At 38.2% G+C, this 21,171-nt stretch overlaps 1 protein-coding gene across 2 annotated transcripts in view; it reads left to right on the forward strand.

The window, feature by feature from the left end:
* ZBTB10 (zinc finger and BTB domain containing 10) overlaps window positions 1-11,711 on the forward strand; it is a 29,591-nt gene extending 17,880 nt beyond the window's left edge. For both annotated transcript variants that reach the window (XM_048068346.2, XM_048068347.2), the window contains exons 3-5: window positions 3,111-3,284; window positions 5,411-5,586; window positions 8,380-11,711. In XM_048068346.2, coding sequence (XP_047924303.2) covers window positions 3,111-3,284; window positions 5,411-5,586; window positions 8,380-8,685 — 656 coding nt within the window. In that variant the 3' untranslated portion in view covers window positions 8,686-11,711. The remainder of the gene's footprint in view (window positions 1-3,110; window positions 3,285-5,410; window positions 5,587-8,379) is intronic.
* The last annotated feature ends 9,460 nt before the right edge of the window (window positions 11,712-21,171 follow it).

The raw sequence follows: 21,171 nt of genomic DNA on the forward strand, positions 1-21,171 counted from the left end.
GTCTGCCCCCACAGCTGGGCATGGAGTTGCTTTCGGCCTCCTGTCAAAATCATCTGGGGTTGTGTTAACTTGACAGGAACAGCTTGGGTGGTGACTAGAGCTGCAGGTTTGAGAGGAGCCGCAGCCTGGGTGGGAGGACTGGGAGCGGGCGCTGCGAGCCCCTGGGGTTTGTGGCATCCCGCACGTGGCTCAGCAGCAGTCGGGAGCTGGTGGGGCTGTCGGCTGCGCGTCCGCCTTGGGGCAGCTACTGGAGCCTAGGCGCTGCACTTCGTTACGTGTAATTCATGTCTTCCCTGCGTGGACGAGCCATGAGATGCTAAAAATGCCTTTTTAGTGTTTTAGGCCTGTTAGACGTGTGCTCAATCTAGAAAGTAGGTTTTCTGGGTCAACAAATTATTTTGAGAAGGAATAAGCATTAGGTTTAATTATGATCTGCTTAATCCTGTGTTCTGCAGAGACTGAGATGTCTGTAGCAACCTCTTATCTCTTGTGGTATCTATACCAGTGTTCTTTCATGTTATAGCAGGTCTTCTCTTCAAATTGTCGTAGACAGACAGACTTAGTAGCTTTTTATCTGTGCTAGACTACAGCTCTGAAGTCTCTGGCTCTGTGCCGGGCCTCATGCTAAGATCTAGGTCTCCCGAGGGATTTGAGCTCCTAACTTCCCTCAAAGTCCGATACCAGCTGCGAGTGTAGATGTTCCTTGTGAAATTCCCCGTGTGTTCTCCTAGATCCATAAGAGCCATCAAAGTGGCAGTGTTATACATGTGCTTGGCTTGGTAGACCTTTTACTTATGGCCAGTCTTTGTATGTTTATTTTGAAGGAGGCTGTGTTATATTGCCTGTACACAGCATATGTGTTACACCTGCGAGCAGTCAAGGCCTTGGTCTGCTGATCTTGTAGGTCCTCCTAAAAAGGGAGGGGACGAGGACTGATTAAAATACTTTAATTGTTGCTCTTCCACTGTACAGCTAGAGACAGGACAGTCTGGGGGAGGGAGGGATAAAACCATGAAGAAAAGGTCTAACGTTTTAAACAAATTATAAAAAGCGTTTTGCTTTTCTATTAGCTCCTGAAGTCTGCTTTAGTTTGGAGGCTTTTAGCCTTGAAGTCATCATCTTTGCTTTTGCCCGGAGCTGTACAGCGCTGCTTCCTCACTAATCCTTTCTCGCATATTACAGAAGGAAGGTTTAGTGCTCACCTCAAAGGAATGTGGAGTTGGCATGCCTATAGGGTATCTGTTCTATTGCTTGAGCTGTTGAGGTGGCGTTGCGGGAGTATATAGCTTCAAGTTAGTGTAAGGACTTCTTGCCTCTTTTGGACGTAATGACGGCTATTGGAGTTTGTAGTTTAAAAGGTTTTTGTTAAAATGTTGTCCTCATTACTTTGTTTTTTTCTAAGGGGGAGGGAAGCTTAGTCTTCCCTGGCCCTTTCTCCCCCCCACTCCCCTTCTCTCTCCATGCCAAAATAGCTAGGTGGGTAAGTTAAAATACTGACATTTCTCTTACCTCGTCCATTCAAGCTGTGATTTTTAAAAGCTCAGATAGGTGGAATAGCTTTTTGCTCACTCTGTGGTTTGGCAGTCACAGTACAGCTTTGCTTATCATTTGCCGTTGTGTAAAGGACATGGCAGAATTCTAGGTTTCCTATTTGTTAATTTATGTCCTTTTGAACTGTCATCTTCTCATGTTGCAGCTGCAACTGCTGCTGCCAACTGTAATACTGCTTGAGTGTTAAATAAAGCTAATATCTACGCCTAATGCTGTAAGGATAGATAATTTGTACTTTTCTCCAATAAAACGGTAAGTTATGAGTGTTTCAGTGTGCTGCTTATACTACTGGCTGTATGAAACTGTAGTTTACACTGAGAGAAGTTCCCTTCCTAGAAAAATCCTTGGAATGAGCAGTATGGGGACAAGTGAAAAAGTCTTTGGACCACGAAAACCTAGAGTCTCAGGGTGGAAAGTAAAAATAGATACATTTGCTGTGAAGTCCTTCTCGTGGTTTCTGACAGGAGTGATGTTGGGAATCCAGCGTGGTGAGGATCTCAGCACCATCCAGACAAATAAAAGGAAATCTGCCAGTTTCCATTGCAGTTTGTTTATTTAACAATTATGTGCCTGTGAGGAAAGTAATGGATTTATGAGTTCATGTTTTCCAGCAAACTCCTGTCTTGGGGATTGGGGGGGAAGATTGATTTGCTCTCTTGCCAGGGGAGTCTCTGACCTACAAATACAATTCTGTCAAATGCCTAGTGCAGTTTTTGGTGTACTATTTATAGTCCTTTTCTGTGTGATATATAATAGTGATTCTGTATTCACGCATGCAAATATTACTTGTTACAAAAGTGTGGAATTAAAACAAGGAAATATCTTCTTCTTTTCAAGGCATTGTTTGCTTCTGACTAATTTTGTTCTTTTAAAGGGGGTAAAAAAACTACAAAGGCCATACAACCTGCAGGAAGAGCTCGTCTAAAGACCAAATGTAAACACACAAACTGGTGTTTCAAGCTGGTATATTTCTAGTAATTATGGTCTCTTGAATTGATGTGGTTATAGAGCAATGGGGGTGATTATTCAAAAAAGGATTTAGACATAGCTGTAGGATACTTTGTATAACTAAAGGTATGTAAAACACTTTGTATACCACTGAGATAGTTTAAAGCAATAAAGCAAATCACACCTGTGGTAGAAAACAAGTACATTTGTACCAACTAGTAGACTGCCTGTGGTGGGCCAGATGGAGTCACTGCACTTAGTAGTTCTAAAGAGAAACCACTGGAAAACTTTTTAGCACTGGCGTGATGATAGCAAGGGAATAAGTATCCTTACCATAAAAGTTCCTGTGGTCTGAAAAAGGCTTTGAATTTTTTTCAGGTTGGGGTTGAAAAAATGATGCCATGGAGAGCAAGGCAGAGATCTAATTTCATTTAAAACAGGAACACAGCTTCCTTCATTTCAGTGCTGAAGATTATGTGAAAGAGGATTATAACCATTACGATTTTAAGGTTTTAAACTTTTTTGTCGCAGTTGAAGAAAGATGCATATTTTAAGATACAAACTGACTGATTAGAAGGAGGGAAGCTGAAGTAATACTGTGTCTGTAATAGGTACTTCAAGTGACTTCAAGTATGGACTGCTGCCGGGTACTTCAAGTGACTTCAAGTACGGATTGCTGCCGGGTACTTCAAGTGACTTCAAGTACGGATTGCTGCCGGGTACTTCAAGTGACTTCAAGTATGGACTGCTGCCAGAATCTTGGCCAAAAGAAGCTTGGGAAAATGGCAAGTATATCTGATACAGAGCAGGTTGTTTTTTGTCGCTGATAGGAGTTCTTGTGTGTCGCTGCAGGTAATACTTGATTAACTTCCACAGAGATTTATTAGATTGTGTGTTTACATAATCTTCTCCCACTTCATTTGCCCTTTTGCATAATGTAAATAAGACTACTTCTTTGGAGTGAGAGAGAGAGAGGAATTCAAACATACGGGAAAGTTAAAACAGAACATGACCTATATTGACTCTTGTATTGTGCCTGAATATGAAGGTACCTGAAGTCTTTAGTTGTCTGATAGCTTTTTTGTAAGCTAGCTACAGATTAAATAGGCTTTAAAATTGAACGCTTATTTAACTTTGTATCTTTGTATATAATTTTAAAAGCAGATCTCAGCATACTTCCTAATATTATAAAAAAACTTACAGTATTGGCTTTGAATACAATACAGACATAACTAAAGCCCTCATCAGTCAACTTTGTGGTATGTAGCCTACCCTTTTGCAGCTTGCGTGTCTTATTTATTCAAGTGAGCGATTACCTGTAATTATTTTCTGTCTGAAAACGTTTGGAATGTACCAAAAAAACACCACATCTTAAACTGTTATTGTTAGATCATCAAAATACGCAGTCTTTCTTAAAAAAAAAAAAAAAGAGGACCTTGAGGATGCATAAGACTGGGTAACAGTAATTCCTGCCTCTGTACGACTTTGAGATATTACTGGTATGTGGTTTATGGTTTACTTCAGATATTTTTGGTTTTACAATGGAAGAAATTGGGTCATCAGAAGGTGAAACTCACTAGTGGGTAAGGGATTCAAACTTTGAGGTCTTTTGAGGTCTGCCTGTTATTAGGCTGTTAAGTTCCCATACATCTTACAGCCCTGATGTCTGTGTGTCTGTCTGTCATACTTCAACAGAAGTATATAAAACTACAATTCAAACCCCTTTTTGAACTTCTTTTTTTTCCGTGTAACCCCTTACATGACATCATGGTGACATGCAGCTTGCATGGGTGCTCAGATACACCAAGACAAATTTTTGAATGCTAGCAAAATGTAACTTCCACATTATGATGGAAATTAATTTTTGAAGCTTTTTAAGTGGGAGGCATTATCTTAGATAGAGGTGTGCACGTAACAGACTGGTTTTGCTTTCTTCCTGCCAGCTTGCAAGTTAGAAACTCTTGTACATAGTCACGTGGCAATAGACCTTTTTGGATGCTTCCTTTGTAGATGGTTACAATCACGTTCATAAATTCTTATCTCACCTTTCTCAAAACCTTTGTATTCCTGTGTGGCCATCTTCATAACTGTCACAGCATCCTGTGCCTTTCTATTTCATATAGCAAGAGGCAGCTGTAGTAAACCTTGGTTTTGCAGATAACTTTTGGGCAAGCTGTGTTGTCCCTGGTCCAAGCAATGTTAATAGCTCTCTTTTTCAGAAGAAAGAACTGGGATATTGCTAATTCCAGAAGTTTTTTATGCTCTCACTATTTCTTCTGCCGTTAGACCAAGTTAGATTTTAGGGAGAGGCTAAGTAAGTTCTAACAGAGTAATCTAAACCAATATCTTATACCCTTTTAGCTGTTCCAGAATTATGCTACCTTTTACTATCCTCTTTTTTTTTTTTTCAATATTCATTCTTGCTTGGTTATACTTTTTTTTTTTCCTTTGATATAGATTCAGATCTTAGGGCAGGCACTTCTTGCACTTGGTTCTAAATAAATTATTGGGAGAGAAGATCAGAACTTTCTAAATGTCACAGTTACAGCGTTTCTAATCGTGAATAAAGTGTTTTCTGGTATAAATGACTTCTGGGAAGTGTAACACTGTTAATCTGTAGTTAACTCACTCTGACTCATGAAATAATACTACTTTTTCAAAGAATTGATCTGTACTCCTGTTCTTAAAATTCCTTGTTTACAATTATGTATTTTTCTAGCAAGATCATACGTGCTGGACCCACCGGTAGTTGTGGTTTTCTGCAGGCAGGCATTGTTCTGATTTGGCTGATGAAAAGTCACGTGGGTGCTTTATTGTTTTGGCACCTGCTTATTTTTGTGCACCAGGCAGAACATATTGAAATAATCTTGTGTTTCATCATCTTTTCTCCTGATGGCTTATTTTCTTGTAGGCGATTCCTCTGCTTTAATCATGAACAAGTTGAAGTGTCCACACTGTAATTATGTAGCCAAATACAGAAGAACACTAAAGAGACACTTGCTCATTCACACAGGCGTGAGATCATTCAGTTGTGACATCTGTGGGAAGCTGTTTACTCGGAGAGAGCACGTAAAGAGACATTCCTTGGTAGGTAACATCTGTGTGTGTGTGTGTGATGCACATGTACAAGCGGGGTCGTCATTACATTGTGACAAATGTAAAACTGTTTTATATTAATCTGAAATGAATGAAGATAAATGTCTCTGTCATAACTGCCTCATATTCTTACTCCATGCAGTAAGTGCATACAGTAGAATGCAGTACCAATTAAGACAGTCTCTGGAATTCTGATAGATAATTTCATGATTACTTTGAAAGGATCGTGAGGGTTGCAGGATATGCAAGTATCCTGTAGATAATGAAAGGAAATTTTGCTGTAATGTTACAGCAGTGGAATAGCACATCTGCATATTCTATGATGTTGCACCACTGTTTTCTGTGAGGACACGCTGTTAATCAAGAATTGCACATCTTGGGGTAGTTCTGAAATACTTACTTCACAACTAGACAATGCTATTGTGTATGATGTGCTTTAAGATTTAGGTTAGAATGAAAAGTATGTGACATACAGACAGTAAATAAATACCCTTCTGAATTGACATTTTACAAGTACCATATACTCAACAGTTGAGCTTACCTGTTGCATAATTGGGAATCAATTTGAGTACTACCTATCTGAAGGTTCAGAGAGCCTATTATCTGTCTTGGGTTTTTAGCAGGTACTTTCTAGTCTGTAAGGAAACAGGTGAGATTTCATTATTATATTTACTGTATAACATCTAAGGTGTGTTTTAGGGGAGTAACAGAAGTAAGATCATATTGGTAGTGAGAAGGTGGTAGCATTTCTCCAAGCTGTGATCTCAAAAATAAAACAAAAAACAACAAAGAACTCATTTTGCACATACTCAAAATAGGCTACTGCGTGGAATAGAGTAATTTGAGCTTTTTCTCCATTTTGATGTCTTTCCTCAGTCCTTTGAGAATCAGTGGGTCAGCTTATGAAGGTTTTCCACAAAGTCTGCGTAGCCTCTTTGCTTTTGCCTTGTGGTTCCTAAATGAGTAGAAAATGTGGTTGTGAGCTTTCAGGTTTTCATGTGGATGCAGTAAAGAGCTGTTGGTGCAAGTTGTCTTAACTTTCCTTTCTGTCCTTGCTGTCATAAAATAGACTTTCTGTTAGCCAGTAATATTTTCAAAAGTAAGTGATAATGGGAGTCATAAGAATATAATTCTAGATGATGCTTAAGACCACTGTAGTAATCTTCAGTTTTCCTTAAACTGTTGTACAGGTAGGCAAGGCATATGTTAATAGTTCCCAAGTAAACTTTAGAACTGCCATCTTTCTTACATTCTGCTTCACTTCTCTCACCTTAAATACACCTTTCCAGTCTGAATCTGCTCCCTCTCGTCCTGCTGGTGTGGGCCACTGGGCGTAGGCTTAGATGCTTGAAGGGACAGGAGTACCTATGATGTTGTTGAGTCTGAAGGACACTGTTCTGTAGCATGTGTAGGTGACTGCAGTGATGGATGTGGTGATGGTATGTGGCTTTTTTTGGCTGGGCAGAGGAAGTAAGGTTGTTATTGCCTTATTGTTGGTGATACCATGTGTCCCAGGAGCTAATCTGCTTCTTCCTCCAGAAGATAGTAACAGTAGGTTGTAGTTGTTGTACAAGGATAAGTAGAGTTGGACTTTAGGTTTCTGTCCTGTCATATCTGACCAGTTTTTTTAAACTAAGGAAGTTTTACTGGAAAAGGAAGTTTTACTGGAAAGGAGGTGAAGTCAGACAAAACGAAAATCACTATAAAATGAACTCAGTTAAGCCCCGCTGATGGATTTGGAACTTTTTTTTTTGCCATTCAAGGAACACCTCAGGCATTTTTTGCTTTGTGTGAAACAGTATCATAACAAGCTTAGATGCTGGGGAAAAGGGGAAAAAAAAAAGAAAAAAACAAGTTGTATCAATTGTACAGATTAAGAGGGACTGAAGTAACTATTTGTATCTTGACCTTGCTTTTTTTCCACATGTGGGTGGTACTTTCTCTTGTATCTAAAAGAGCAACTTTTTCAACATGACCTCAAATGGGGTATTTAAGCACATAATTGTAACCTGCTGTGTGGACACCAGACAAGAAAAAAGCCTTCAACTTCATTTTTTTCCAGGACAACAACTATTGTTTATTGTTGCCCAGTTGAATTACTTGCAAGAGTAACGTACTCTTGAATTCATTTCTCCCTGTTCTTAAAATGTATAACAGCAACTACCCTGTTAGAATTGCATTATTGGCTAAATGTTAAAATTTATGTTTAGTCAAGGTAGTCAACAGTGGTCTTCTAACTTTGCACACAGGCTCACTCAATGTCAAGGACAGAAAATTCAAATGGGAGTGAAAAGGTGTTGTCGCCTTTGGTTTTGCTTGGCTGGCTTGGGGCTTGGGGGTGTAAAAGAGGGATCTTGATCTTTCAACTCAAACAGAATTTAAACTCCTGCTTGTTTATAATTTTTCTGGGCTTAAAATTGTAATGGCAATTTTCTAAATGAGCAGCATGTCTGTTATGATACTGAGCACAACGTAAGCGCTTGTACTTGTTCGTAGCGCCATTTGGTGTCTTGGTCTGAACCGTGAGCAGTTGTAAAATGAATGCTCACCTGCCTACTGGACAGGCAGCTATTCAGCTACCCGCTGCACAGTGAGGAGGTGGCTTAGGTGTGGGAATAGCTGATGTAGTGAGAATGGAGCTCTAGCACTGCTCTTCCTCTGAACAGTGTTGAGGTAAAAAAAAAAATGTTTTTTGTTAATAATTAGTACTAGAATACTACTGTTAATATGTACAAGCACAATCTGATGTACGTATTTTCACCTTGTAATCTTTCTCTTCCTTAGGTGCATAAAAAGGATAAAAAGTATAAATGTATGGTGTGTAAGAAGATCTTTATGCTAGCTGCCAGCGTTGGAATAAGACATGGATCTCGACGCTATGGAGTTTGTGTAGACTGTGCAGATAAATCTCAACCTGGAGGGCAAGAGGGAGCAGACCAGGTGCAGGACACAGATTTCCCTAGGGATGAAGAATACGAGGAAAATGAAGTGGGAGAAGGTGATGAGGAGCTTGGTGATGATGTAGAAGAACAGAATGACCAGTCTCGATGGGATGAATCTGGGGAAGTTTGTATGCCTTTAGATGACTGACAAGAGCATATGGCTTCAGGGTGCCGGAAATGGACGCTATACGGATTGACTATTTGAATTTCTGGACTGAAGGCTTGCGAAATATGGTACAGGCTGGATGGTAGTTATGTTGCTGTGAAAAATGTAGGGTCAAAGCCTTATAGCAAAAAAGGATTATTAATTTTTTTATGATATTTGCACAGGACTGTACAGCATACAACCATTTGGTTGAATTATACAGAGTCCTCACATCTACAGTCAGTTATCAAAAGAAAAATGTATTTTTTATTATTTATAGGATATAGCTACTTGGGTCCTATTCAGACATAGTAGTAACTGTACTTACGTTACACATTCATGTATCTGTTAACATGAATGAAGAAAATTGCAACTTGGTATGGAAATACAAAGACAGCTTCCCCAAATCCACTCATACTTTATTAATGAACCAGTGAAGCTAATTTGGGATAGTGGCTTTGTTCCCACAAGCATGTCTTTGCCATACAAACCTTACCTCTCCCGTACTCCGATAGGTGAAAGCCAATTACTTAAATATGCATCACAGATAATGCCAACACCTTATTGAAATTTGGTTTTAAATCTTTTGGCTCTAAGCCAGCAGGTGGTACAGGTGATAAGCACTGGAGATGTTAATGATGGCATTAATTTAGAGTCTGTTTCTTCACAATTTTGAATTTTCGAGAAAGTTGCTATTGACTTACCAGTTCCAAAATAATCTTGCAGAAGAAATGACCGATTATTAATTTAATAGACTGATCAGAGAATGGGTAACTCTTCTGCCACTTAGTCAAAAGAGATAATCATGCTAAAAAGTATCTGATGTAATAAAGCTTCCTTTTCCCTCTAAGGTTCCCCTCACTCCCCAAACTTTTTGACTCCCCTGCTGTATACCTCAGTCCCACAAAATGAAAATACAAGAAATGGAGAAAGTGTCATATTAAACAACTTTTTGGTATATAATTTCTTGTCCGCTTTTTGGCTAGTTTATGTGATATGAATTGGACACTAGGCTATTGTGCCCATCGTCTGTCATTAAAATGAACACAAACTATTTTTTATTCTTTTGTATTTAATGGGATATTGCTAGCATTTAATATAAATCAATTACATTTAACTTGTTGACTTAATTTGCTGGATTTTTTTTTAAAGAAAACAAAACAAAGTCCAAAGCAAAATAATGCTCTTTGAGTTGTCTTTTTCAGGATGATATGCTCCCTATACTCTTTGTTTCAAATTTTCTATGAGGCATTTAAACTTGAATTTTTGTAGCCACGTGGATTTTTTTTTCTTAAGCTTGTAATATTGTACCAATGATTTCAGGCCTCTTTCACAGGGAGGGGAGGGCATTACATCTTTATCTTAAACTCTTCGGTGTTGTCTAGAGTAAGGCAAATGAATTCAGGCAATCATTGGAACAATACATCTGATGTGCTATTATGTCACAATGAGTAAATATGCAGAGCATTTATCATAACACATAGCTAGGCCAGTGTGACAGTACTGTATAAAAACCAATCGAGGGTCACCATATTCTTCAGCTTTGTTTAATTTTAAAATGAGTATATTTTTTTCCTATTTTATATCAGGTAACTAAATTATGCTAGTTGTGTGGATAACTTTGAACTATGCTTTGACGGACAGAATCTTAATGGTGCTCCATCTGATCAAAGTTGGTATGTATTTAAAGAGACAAGCTTTACTGTTGTCCTTTACATCAGTAGAACAGTAACGTAATGTTAAGACATTGTTTTTGCTGATTGAAGCTGAGATAAGTTTGAACTACAGTTATATGGGAATTAAAATACTTTTTTATCATCAATTTGCTTCATTGTTAGTTTCCACATTATTGTAAACCTGACAAATGATTAGTTTTTGGGGGTGGGGTGGGCGGGTGGGGTGTTTTTTTTTCTTTTACACTGAAGAACACATCTTATTCTCATTGTTCTAGACTGAAATGAGTAATGTGTAATTCTGGTGGGGTCCAAAGTAGAAATTAGTTGGGCAAAGATGATATGAATGAAAAAGTATTTTAAACGTTTAAGTAATGTTCTGCTTTGTGAATATGTAAGTATAGCATAAAGATTTTTCCATCCCATTTATCCCCTTTAAAACCATAGTTTACAATTGGTAGATCTGTCTATATATATAAATATATATATATATATGAAATTCACCTAAATCTGCTTTATTAGAATACTGCTCACTTAATGCTTAGAAACTGGACCTGGCTCTACACTCTTAATGTATCTTCCTTTTGTTTTTGTTTATTTTGTTTGTTTTCATTTGTTTTTTTATTTTTTTCCCTTGAGGTATGAACTTTTTCTCTTGGAACTGAATCTTCTTTTACTACTTAAATCATTTATGTATATCTGGTAAATTATGACCAAATTTGTTGTTAGACTGCATACAGTAAATTGAAATATACACTTGGTACACTACAGAATTGTTGTGCTTTTATTCTGGTTACCTTTGCAAAAGCAGGATTTATTAGAAATCAGTGTAATTTATAAATATTTTATTCACTGGCCTTAATATACTGTTGCATTGTGACAATCATTGTTTCCTTGGTAATATTTAACTGCTTGCCTTCAGAAGCTGCATGTAATTGCTCTTGGTAGGGTTGGAGGGAGAGGGATGACTACTGAAATGTGATGCTAGCTCTTTAGGAAATGGTGTGAAATAGTTTAATGGAGATCCACTCTTCTCGTGCTGGAGAAAAAAAATTGGTTGCTATCTGCTGTCTTTATTTTCTGATCTGTTTCTTCAGATGCTGTTTTAAATATATTACTTTGATTGGGAAGCTCTAAATTAATAGATGAATTTCCTAATAATTACTGTAAAGGGGATAGCTCAAATTTCTTTACTGGTGTAAAAAGTAGGAAGAAATTTGTTTGCACTCGAAATCATCTTCCTCTTAAGAAATGCTGGAGCTATGCTGTAGTAAATATGCCAATTTTAAAAATAGAAGAAAAAGGGTACTGCCCTGATAGTGCCTCCTGTATCAAATTAAACCATCTAGAAATGTGTCTAGTTTTGCTTTTTGTCTTCTGATGAAATACTTTTCAAACCAAACACGAGAGTTGCTTGTTTGGGGCAATGCTATACAAGAGCAGGTTTCTGGAAAGAATCCCGCATGTTGAAGTCAGACAAATGCAGAATTCTGGTGTTAGGATTCCCCCCTTTCCGTGGCTGTTCTGTTGTAAAGAAATGCTGTGGAGAAGGTGGGTCTTCTCGGTTGTGTTCTGGTGATTGTCTTCTAGAAAGAAATGCGCAGAGCACTTTCTGGCAGGAAGCTATGATGCAAGACCGAATGAAATCACTAAGTAATCACCTTGATTAGAAGTCCCTGTCAAAGTAAGTATAATTGAAGGAAGACAACTTAAAAACATGCCTTACGCCTATGTGGAATTAGTTACTACAAGCATTTTCCAGTTGTAATGTCAGATGCAGCTTGCAGGCAAAATGTTTGTTTTTCAATTGCATGTAACATTTGTATATTTAAACTAACAAGCAGATCTTCTAGTAAAAAAAAAAAAAATCTGAAGTGAAAACAGTTTTGAAAGCTGAAGATGATGCTTGGTTGCCAGTACTATGATGCACCCTAAGAAATAGGGGTTAGAATTATTGGTCCTAATAAGTGTGTTAGTACTTTGCAGATGCATATACTTCTGCCAATGCACAGTTTTGAGTTCCTTATTGTCTGTCCCCATTCCTTCTGAAAGAATGAGCATTATGAGGTGAAGAAAACTTTGGGACCAGAACAGTGGAATCTGAATGGCTTTTAGTTGTGTGGTTCACCACAGTAATTCTGGTTAGCAGAAGATGCTTTCTTTGCCTAGCTTTAAGTTGATAAGTCTTTTAATTTAATTCCTTAATATGGACAATCTCTCTGGTTTGCTTTGTTGAAGTTTTTTTCCCTCACTTTTCCTGTTTTAGCAGCTTGGTAACACAAGTTTCCCATCTATTCTATAATATTTGTGTAGTGTGCTGAGTCCATGCAGATGCAGAGTTCTCTTCACAAGACTGTACATTATTGAGTGGTCCTTTTTACGTTTTTATATTTAAATGGCTGTGGAAACTAATGTGAGAAATGACAAGAAGAAAGTTGACACCTACCTCCTCGTCCCCTTTGACAAACTTGCCATGCCAAAAGAAAGTGAAAAAGGAGAGAGATGTTGAACGCAATGTGATAAGAAAAAGGCTCTTGGATTTGAGTTATTTGAGTAGTATCATTTAGTTATTTTAAGGAGTATTTAAGATGCACAATTTGGTGACAGCCTTCTGATGAAGAAAGAAACCCAGTTTTGATTTTATTTGTCTTCTCCAGATTGTGGTTTAGGCTCTGCAGCAATAGTACCATTGAGCAGTTTTTCTGGAGGTAATTACCATATACTCTAGTCCTAGTATCCTTCCTCACTATAGGTGTAATCTGTTACCAGTTCTTTGAGAGATTTGAGTTATATGTAATTTAATAGCACATTACTGAGTTGCACTAAATAGTACAGTAAAGGTTAAATATTGACACAATGGATAAAAAGAAATAAGTTGATTTTCATATAACTTTCAACAAACCTGTAATAAAATAAGCCTTTCTGTAACAAAGACGACATGGGCTTGAAATACAGGGGCAGGAGCATTGGTGAGCCGAAGACTTTGAGGTGTTGAAGATCATGTATGTAATTCACTGTTTTTTTAAATGCTTCATGTTTATATATTATCGGAAGGATAATATGGCAAAAAATAAATAAAAAAAACCTAGAAAATAAAATTAGCTTAAGTACTTTGTATTTAGCATTATTGGAATTGGAAACAAATGTTTAAATTAAGCTAGACATAATGTTTTGCTTACCTGAATTGCTTTGGATTAGCCACTTCAGAATACAGACTTAAATAACTTTGCACATATTCATACGTAAACAATTCCAAGAATTCTGATAGTTTGTGCACCAGTTTTTAATTTATACTGCAAATGAATTTAAAAAAAAAAAATCCATTCCATCTGTTTTTTCTGTGCCGTGCCTATTCACCCTTCATAAGTAGATGCAGAGAGACTTCTTCAGATGTGTGTTAACGTACAATTATTTCCTGCAAATGACTTAATCTCTGCTTCTGACGTATAGAGTTTAAGGTTATAGATTAAACTTCATTCATAATAAGGCAAATCATTTTAAGGTAACTAATAGACATGTACCAGAATCCTAAAAAATATCTACCTAAAACTGGATTTTAGACAAATTTCAGCTCAGTGTTGAGAAGATCACTTAATGGGTGCCATAGACATAGCCTGATGCATACTGAAGAGATTGGCCCCCTTCAGAAATGGTCGTTCTGTGTGAGCCCAAAACCTTTGCCATGGTGGTTTTTTTCCTTCTTTCCAGCCTCACCAAGCTCAGGTGATTGGAAAAAGTATTTTCACCTACATTTCTCAAAACTTCTAGGCTGATTAATGCTGGATGTGTTTGAACTGATACTTATCCTTCTGTCATCTTCCTAAGTGAACATTACCGTCATTGGGTTATGCACAAGTGGATTCCTTCAGTTGTTCAAAAAGTGATCAGCCCTTTGTCAGTTCTTTCAAGGACTTGAGAATTTCAGCGTTTTGTTTGCCCTCTAGATAAAGTGTTAAATTCTGTGTCCTCGACAGATGTCTGCTTGTACCTCTTGACTTGGATGCTGGGGTTTTGTGGGGGCTCCCTGATGAGCTTTTCCTATTCGGTAGCTCTGCACAGCTTTCTATCTGATATGCAGAGAAGATGTATAAGGAAATTATGGGGAAGAGTCTCTCTGGTTTGGGGTTTGGTTTGGGTTACTGGAGAGTAACTTGTAAGCTGTTAAACTTTTGCATTACTTTTAAAGTCTGAGTGGTGTTTTTCAGGGAATTGCTTTTAGCTTTGAATATATTTTCAACTTTTGAATGAAGTGCTATGTAATAATGTGAAGCTATGTAATAATGTGAAGTTTTATTGTTGAATTTATGTAAACTGTTGTTTTGCATGTTAAGAAAATATACTAGGTGACCTTTGTGTGCTAGGTGACCCTGCCTGGCAGGGGGCTTGGACCAGATGATCTCCAGAGGTCCCTTCCAACTTCAGGCATCCTGTGATTGTGTGAAAAGAGCTTCAGATTCAACACAATAACATTAACTTTGTAGTTCTAGCTAGAAAGGAGTATCAGGAAAATACGTATGTGAAAATTCAGCAAATTCAATCACATTTTATAGGAATTAAAATAAGGATAGCGAGCGCCAGTAGAAGACAAACTGCAAAGTTTGTAATAAGATCATGGAAAGAGTCGGAGCTGAGTGAAATGGTCTCTAGCAGCTTTCTTAATGGACATGAAGTCTAGCTGCATTCATCAAGGGCAGGAAAAGATGCTTATCTTTGCAGCATGGTTGGATTAATGTTGCTGTAAAACTCTTAACTTGTCAAATGCTGACCTTTGAAAAGGATAGATTTTTACGTGAAATTTATAAGCAGTCGACCTTGTTTTAGCCCTCTACCTTGGAAACACCTAAAGGACTGGCTGCTAAGAGTTACTAAGACTTGTGCTGAGAAACAGCCCAACTTATTTTCAAATCAAACTAAGAGGTGTTTTTTTTTTTGAGAATGTGAGTGATTATGTCATCTTAAAGTCTTTATTTTCCAAATTCGTACAGTAGAGGCATAATACTGTTCATTCAAATATTCACTCTTAAGATTTTTATTGATACTGAATGTCAAAACTGTCAACTTCTAAACCTTATGTTTTTCAAAGAAAAGTTGTAGCATTAATATTGGAGCTGCATTTGCTTCAAGGTACTATTTGTACGGAGAAAACATTTCAGAGAACTTAGTCTTTATATGCGCAGAATGAAACGAAAAAGTATAATTTTCATGTTCAGATGCAAGAAGCATTTTGTCATTTCTGTGATTTGTTAGAACCATAAAACCTCATAAGAGGAGCGAGATGTGATTAACATCTCTTATCCTTGAAATGCCTCCAGCTTGGAAGGCTTGCTTGTTACCAGGCAGTGTGTGCTGCATCCTCCCAAGATACTGTCTCCTGAGGTTCCGGAGCATTTGAACACACCTAAAGTTCCTTCTTCTGCGAATAGATTGGAAAATATTACCAGTGAAGAAATGTGTCATGAAAGAAACCCTACCTGGGGATGTTTTTTCTTGTTTCTAATTGCTGAAATTTAAGAAGAATGTTTCTGAAGAACGTTTCTACTTTAATTGAAAGACTCTTTTTTTTACTTTAAGGAACTATTTTGTTATGGAATGCTGATTTGATGAGTGACCTGCATGTGCTCTTTGAGTGTTGTCATAACTCTTCTCTGTAAGTTATTCTCTGCATCCACTTGAAAAATTAGACTATTGAGGTCATAGGTTATAACATTAATATGTCTATGCAGACAGCGGATGTCATCTTCTTGCCCAGAAATGTAGGTAATTGGAAAAGGGGGTGGAAGGTTTATCTTTAATTTCTGAGTAACTGTAATTTAGGGAGACACTTGCTTTTAAAGCTTAATTAGATGTGTTATGCCAAGCTATTTATAAACTGCATGGTATATATAACATTAACGAGGAAGTTTGCAAAAGTTACCACTGCCATATTTAACTGTATTTCTTCCAAATCTACTGGAGTTTTAACCTCAAGGTCATTTTTGCCTTCATTCCTCTAACATAATTTGCAACTTCATAGCATCTACTCACATTTTGGAACTGGCATGGTATGAATATATAAAGTTCACAAAGCAGCTGGGAATAACTTTTTTTTTTTCTGTTGAAAGGTATTTTTCTGCCCCGGATTCTTCCTGGAATGCTGTTTTTCCCTTTCTGGAAGACATGGAAAGGGATATGGTACACAGTGTATGCGTGCATGGGGAAAAAATTGTTAGCTTGTAGGAAAGGCACGTATTCAGACTAGAAACAGACTTTCCCCCTGGAATTGTTTTTGTACATTCCTCTGAAGCGTTTTAGTTTTGGACCCTAAATAGTAGTATAAAGAAACCACTCGTCATTCTGAGCTGATACGCTGATTTTGGTGCTTGTACACCACTTAAGTAAATAAAAATAGGATCTCATTGCAGTGCTACACAGGTCTTAACTGTAGTTATCATTGTTTGCACTGCCTTAATAATATTAGCTACCTAAATGGTATGATCCGATTACGGTATTTGACAGAGCTTTTTAAAAGCCCATTTATTGTCCATTTGCGCTGTAGCCTGCTGGGTAGTCTTGGGGAAGTTATTTCACTCCTGCATATGTCTTTCTGCAATTCTGTCGGTGTCTCTGTCGTCTCTGTTCCTAAAGCTCTCCGAAGTGCTGAGAGGAGCACTGCTTAAGAACCGAAGTATTGGAGCACCAGTGCAAATCTGTGGTGTCTAATGAGAATTATTGGAGGTTCCTTCTCTTTGATGTACACTTTGAAAAGAATCTAAAACTAAATGTGGTTTTATGTTACCACATCAAATGGTTTAACTGTAGAGTCTCATCATTGTGATGGATGATGACTCATTTCTTTATCATCACAGGCTAAAATCTCAACCAACTGTTCTCTAAGAAACACTTCTACGTGTTTATCTTGCACTAAAGACTTTTATTTCTGTTCACAGGTTGGAATTCTCCCGTCTTGCTCCTAGCCATCTCTTTTTTTCTAGTTCTGTTATCTACCTCTAAAGCGATTGCCCATTTAGATCCACATAACTTCGTTTCTCGCTGGCAATGGAGACACAAATGCTCTGGAAAGGAGTTCTGTAGCATGAACCCGAAGTGGAATTAGGGAGAACTGGGTCTGTAATGCTTGACGTGAGCTGATAGCTGCAAAACTTGGTTGCTTTAATTAGCATGATTATTTTGAGGAAGAATTAAACAATAGAATTATAATATTCTTTGACATTTATTTATCTCCTACTGGGCTAGATGGGTGTTTTTGTTTTGGGGTGGTTTTGTGTGCGTGTGATTTTTGCCTTGCTTTTACTCATGTTAATGAATATGATTTGCTTTCCCCATATCTACCAAAAGTAAAAGTTAGAGTAAATATTTATAGTGGTCTTGAACATTGGCCAAACAACTCTCACTGAAAATCATCCGCAAATCTTTTGAATGCTGAAGATGGCTAACGTGGTGCAATTCTTAATAAATAACTTGGAAGGAAACGATACCTTTTAGTTTTGGATTTGATGCTGGGCTTCTTGAGCAATTCTTACAACATTTTAGGGAAAATATCTTAATGTAGTTTGGGGGTTGTGTGCAGACAGCATTTAGAACCATATTGCACTAATTGTGAATTTCTGCAGGTCGTTTGTGTTTCTATTACTTGATACAGAGCTCTCAGAGCAACGTGTTTAATAACAGCAAGTGAGCACGTGATTGCCAGACCTGACCCAGAGCCTGCCAGTCAGCTCGCCTGAGAACGGCAGGAAGCAACTGAAAATATCATAGGAGAGGGAATCCTTCGCTTCTGCACAGCAGGGAGGAGAACCCCTGCTTTTAAGAATTCCTTTCACAGTAAAACTGCATGGAATTAGATTTATGTACTTTGGAAGGCGGAAGGACTGAGTCAGCCCTGCTGGAATTTGAACTTTTGTGCTAGGGCGCTTAGATATTTCTAGTCTGAGCTTACCCCACATCTCTTCTAACAGTATACGAGAGCTTTGTTACTGCGCTGTAGCTCTGTCTGCAACCTGGTGTTGCAATGAGAGGCGCAGATTTTGTTTTTAAACCGCCCGGCTTAAATTCCAGATTTAAAACTTTAAAAGCAAATGAACAAAAAAAGAACCAAACGAAAACCTGATTCCACTCTGCTTTTGAGAATCCGCTCAAATGAAAGACATCCTGGATGAAGTCTGTATTTAATGCAATTGATACAAAAATAAAAGATAAAAATACTCAGTACCTTTTCACATGCAACAGGGGCTTTCATCCTGCAGTTGTTTCTTCAGATAAGCAAGCTTAACCTTAAGTTGCTGTCCTTTGTTCCTGTCCAGAGGCTAGCTGAGAAACTCACTTTGAAATGCGGCTGCTTTCCACCTCTCAGCTGCCTTTCCTGTCCCAAATCAACCATCAGTCTCCTCATACCACATTTGGCTTATTTGATAAGTATAGTTCGAAACTTGGTAATTTTTATGCTGTAAATAATTTCTTAGAGAGGAAAAAAAAAAGCCATACTGTTTTTCAGGTGCTAAAAGGTTGTTGCTGGACATTTGACCTCTCAGTGTTCAGGATGGCCCCAGCAATATCTTATTAATGCGTTTAATATTAATGTAATATCAGCTGTGCCTGAAAGCAATCTCCGGTGGTTCCGTGCCAAAATGTGTGCCTTTAGGCACAACTGCAGTTATGAATAAAACATGACACAGAATGTACTTGTCTTACAGAAGTGCAGCAGATCTTTCAGGCAGGTGAAGTGGAGGAAACGGAGGTACCAGGAAAGCGCGAGGTACTGAGATGGAAAGCACCGTCAAACGGCCTTGCGGCATGAAGGGCTCTTTGCCAGGAGGCAGTAACGTGCCCCTCCTATAGAGCCTCACTTTCTCCGTAGCGTTCCCTCTGAGGAGCAAACCCACATGCACGTCAGGTGTCTCGCTTTCTCTCCAGGAGAGATAACTCTCCCTGTTCCTTAATTCTCACCCTTCCTGAAATAATGTGGGGAAGAGTATGACAGCGCTGAGACTTGAGTTATTCGGTAAGCCCTACGTCGTGAGAGGTGGCGTATGCTCAGCTGTCTACGTTAGATACCAAGCTTTCTCTTTTTAATAGAGCTCACGTTATGTAGGTGATATGGATGACAGATTGCACCTTTACAGATTTTATGTCAAGCCTGTACTACTGCGTCTCGTCGCTATTAGTGGAGTTGGTGACTGATACGATGGATTTATTGGCATCCCATATCTTCTGTTGTTATCAGCTAAAGAGCAAGGGTCGGGGATTAAATTTCTGATTTAAATCCTTTTTATGATGTTTGCCTGCTAAGCTCCCAGTGCTAATAAGCTACTTTACTCTTAAGCTTTATCAGTTTGCTACTACTGTTGTTAAATCTAAGTGAAGTACAAGTCAACCTTGTTAGGTCATCGTGGTTTAAAAGAAATAATGAGAGAATCAGCACGTATGCTGTGAAAAGGATGTCTGCTTTTACTCCCAGCTCTAGCTTGTTTATAACTTACTGTACTCAGACATTATTTTCAGAATAACAACAATTTTCTGAAAACTTACCCATGCCCATTTTCTCACATAGCTGTGACTCAGCAAACCATAAAGCAATCCTAACCCATTTTTTTAGTCCTCTTTTTTTTTTTTTTTTTTCCCAGCTTACTCTGAATGAGTGTGCTTTAAAAAAGAACTCTGAGTTTCCTCCTGGCTGGCAGTACTTGAGGCTGTAGACAACAAGCAAAGAGATGTTGCACGGGCTGTGAACGAGCAGGGTATTTCTCCTCCCTGCAGTCTCATACATTCTCACCTATTTTCTTTGTTTTGCTTCAATATCCTACTGTTGCTCCTTTTTTTTTTTTTTTTGATGAAGCTGAAACCAACAAAATAACTATGTTTACTGTATCTTTAAAAATTCCTTTTTAAAAGTTTTTTCTGGTGTGTAACGTTTCTATCAGAAGTGGAGACAGAAACTGGAGGGGGATGGAGAGGTGTGTGTGGGGGGGAAGCAAGTGGCAGTGGTTATAGCAGGGTTAGCTCCCTGAAATTGTGGATGTGATTAATGTGACGTCTTTCTAACATCATAGAAGAGGAAAACTGACAACCCCTGCCCTAGAGCTTTCCAGATTCATTCCTATGCATAGGGTATTGTGATACTTCTGCTCTCTTAGGGCAGAATATTCCTCTGAAAATCCTGAGGCACAAAACTGTCTGCTGATGAATGTTCGGTGTTAGCGTCTTGCTGAAGAAGGCTGACTAGGCAACAGCTATCGCCGTGCTGGAAATACTTATTTAGCCATTGTCTGTTACTGTGTGTTAAATACTTTTTGAAATTGTGGAAGACTGAACATTGGACCAAATCTTGATACGACTTCCTTATACCCTGCTATCCTAATTTTGGTACAAACCATGTTTTTTTTCTTTTTTTCTTTTCCTTCTGTTGGCTGTGCAAGAAACTCCCAGGTGAGATTTGCACACACGTGAGCTGTCAGACACAACCCGAGTGCCTGCTTTGTTTGTTGCAGACCAGTTTGGGGCAGGTGGGCAGAAACTATGGCATGGTAAATCTCATTCAGCTTTAGCTCTGTGCCGAAACTCAGCAGCTTCCCAGGCCCCTGAATTTGAACCTGCACAGGATCCACTTCTTTTTTTTTTTCTTTTGAAGAAAACCGAAGTTGCCATTGGCTTTTATATCCTTTCCCCTGGGAAAAGTATCATTACTCCAGTGCAGACGCTTTCCTTACTGTTCTGGGAGTTGCAAGGTGGTGTCCTAGAACAAATAAACTATGGTAGGTATTCCGATAAATTGTCACCTGGCATAAAAGAGTATGTTTATATACAGCAAAGCAAAACATTC

This window comes from Anser cygnoides, chromosome 2 (genome assembly GCF_040182565.1).
Source record: "Anser cygnoides isolate HZ-2024a breed goose chromosome 2, Taihu_goose_T2T_genome, whole genome shotgun sequence".
Lineage (NCBI taxonomy): Eukaryota > Metazoa > Chordata > Aves > Anseriformes > Anatidae > Anser > Anser cygnoides.